Source organism: Plasmodium cynomolgi (assembly GCF_000321355.1).
Source record: "Plasmodium cynomolgi strain B DNA, scaffold: 0098, whole genome shotgun sequence".
NCBI lineage: Eukaryota > Apicomplexa > Aconoidasida > Haemosporida > Plasmodiidae > Plasmodium > Plasmodium cynomolgi.
In genome coordinates, this window is record NW_004192717.1 from 1 (window position 1) to 2,663 (window position 2,663).

General features: G+C 28.9%; 1 protein-coding gene across 1 annotated transcript; it reads left to right on the forward strand.

Moving 5' to 3' along the window:
• Nucleotides 1-44: 44 nt before the first annotated feature.
• Nucleotides 45-1,130, forward strand: PCYB_002250 (PST-A protein; the record flags this gene model as incomplete). Its single annotated transcript, XM_004227646.1, has 1 exon — nt 45-1,130. A coding segment is annotated over one exon (1,086 nt), but the record flags the coding sequence as incomplete, so codon positions are not given.
• Nucleotides 1,131-2,663: the final 1,533 nt, after the last annotated feature.

Here is a 2,663-nt window from a genome sequence, read left to right on the forward strand (position 1 = left end):
TTAATTAAATTAATTTTTTTAATTTTTTTTTTGGTGTTATTATAATGGTCGAAAATGAGGTATATAACCAGGATATGAGAATAGTCCGTAGCAGGGAACGGCTAGATGGAAGGCCAACGATTCGTTCATTTTTTAATAAGGATGGTTTGCTATTAAAAACATATGGTTGGTTAGTAAAAAATGCGATAGGCCTTATAGTATTAATTCATGGATTAAATTCACACGCAAGGTTTTCATTTTTGAGACATAACGTCCATGTATTAAATAATAATAGAGCAATATTAATGGACGGAAATAATTATTACATTTATAAAGATAGCTGGGTAGAACATTTTAATAAAAATGGATATTCTGTCTTCGGAATAGATTTACAAGGTCATGGCGAATCAGAAGGGTGGGAAAATTTAAGTCTTAATGTAAAAGAATTTGATGATTTAGTATATGATGTGCTTGAATATATTCAAAAAATTCAAGACGACAACATACGATATTTAAATAATGGTAGTACCGGGAATAGTAGACGCAATAGTAACAGCAGAGGCGGTGAGTCGTCTCGTAATGATCATTTGGCCAATCGAATAACAGCACCTCTTCCAGTATATTTAATTGGTCAATCTATGGGCGGAAACGTTGCTCTAAGAGCATTACAATTAGTCGGAAAATTTAGGGGCCTTAATCAAAGACTAAATATAAGAGGTTGTGTATCATTATCTGGTATGATTGCTGTAGAAGCATTAGGATTACCAAGCTCATATATATATAAAAGTTTCTTTATGCCCTTGTCAAGATTCTTTTCTGATTTCTTACCAACATTGAGGCTTTTATGCGAACTACCGTATAAAAGGTTTCAATATATTCGTGACATAGGTCGATATGACAGAATGCGTGATAGAAGAGGTATAACATGCAGATTTGCATATGAACTTTTAAAAGCAATGGATAATTTAGACCATGATATGAGATACATGCCCAGAGATATCCCCGTATTGTTTATTCATTCAGCGAAGGACAAATTGTGCTTTCCTGGAGGTGTTGTTTCATTTTATAATAGACTAAATATTGGTAATAAAGAACTGCACATGTTAAATTATATGGAGCATATGCTAACTATGGAACCAGGAAATGGAAGGGTCTTAAATAAAATTATGAATTGGCTTTACAACATATCAAGGCCGCAAAGAAGCAGTGCTTAAAAGAATAATTAAAAAAATGTCATTTATGCGGAGAACTATCTTATAATGTAAACAATGTAGATAGTTATATCAATCCCCGTGTATGTGCACAAACATGTATGTATATATGTATATATATAGATTTATGCATATATGTGGAAATTTGTTTAATTTGTAATGTGTGATGTGACTGCAATGACATCTGTTTTTTTGTTTTTTGTTATCATGAAAAAAGTTCCTTTTTTTTCACTCTGCATGTTATACTCCCCGAATATCAAATTAATATGTCATATTGTATCATCAAATGTCATATTATAGCATTCCATATGTTTTATTCATTTTTAAATTCTACTTAAAATACAAAATCATAAACAAGTAAACTATTCGTATTGATTTATAATTTTATTAACATAAAATAATTAGCTATGGATTATTATTACGTATTCATAATGCTTTTCATTTGTTGATCATTGGAAAGGAGAAGGTGTAGGAGAAGAAAATAAAATCATTGCAATTACAAATCGATAGAAATTATTTCGTCAGAATTGATCTCTTGATGTGTGTTGCAGGAACAGTGTGAAATAAGCACACTATTCTTTGTAGAACGCAAAAAATAATAAAATTACCATTATTAAAGTAAAACCTTTCTTCTATTCAGCATATATCTAAGGGAAGGGAGAACAAATGTGCATGTAAGAAAAAATATATGCAAGTTATCATACATTGATAAACGTGAAAATGTGATAAATTGAAGTTAAAGACATAAATAAAAAGAGGGTGAATGTTTTAACTAACTCGAATTTTACATTCGCAAATAAGTATATTCATTGTGTTTACTTTAAATATGTCTTCACTTTTCTAAAGAACTATCAAAATGTAACAACTCAATAATAGTACAAATGTCACTTAAAACAAATGAAAAAAAGGGAGGTCAAAAATTAAATGAATCCAAAACTGCAATGGCCAAAATAGCCGATCATCTTGCACAAAACTGACAAACATAGTAATTATAGTAGTCGAAAGGGAATAAACCTATATTGCACGTATAATTAAATGTAATAAAATGCAATCATATTCGTTAGAAGTAGCATATGCAGTAAACTAATTTTGTGACTATATGCATAAATTGTAGTTTTTTAATTTTTTGGTTTTCATTTATCATTTTGTAAGAATGTTTTTTTTTTCTTTTATTGTTATTTTTTTCCAAATATGTCTTTTAACTCTAATAATTAAGTATTCGTAATACTAAATCTGTTTTATGCAGTAAGAATTATATTTTTTAATGCATATTTTATGTAGATTTTTTTAATTACACAAACATCAGATGATATACATGTATCTCTGTCAAATGCTTCAATTAAAGAATCGTTTTTTTATATTGCACAATCTTTTGTCGTATTTCATATCACTCAATAACGTTGTGCAAGAACAAAACAAATAAAATAATACTGATTCCATTTCGAAACATTGTTACATGGCATTATAAATGCT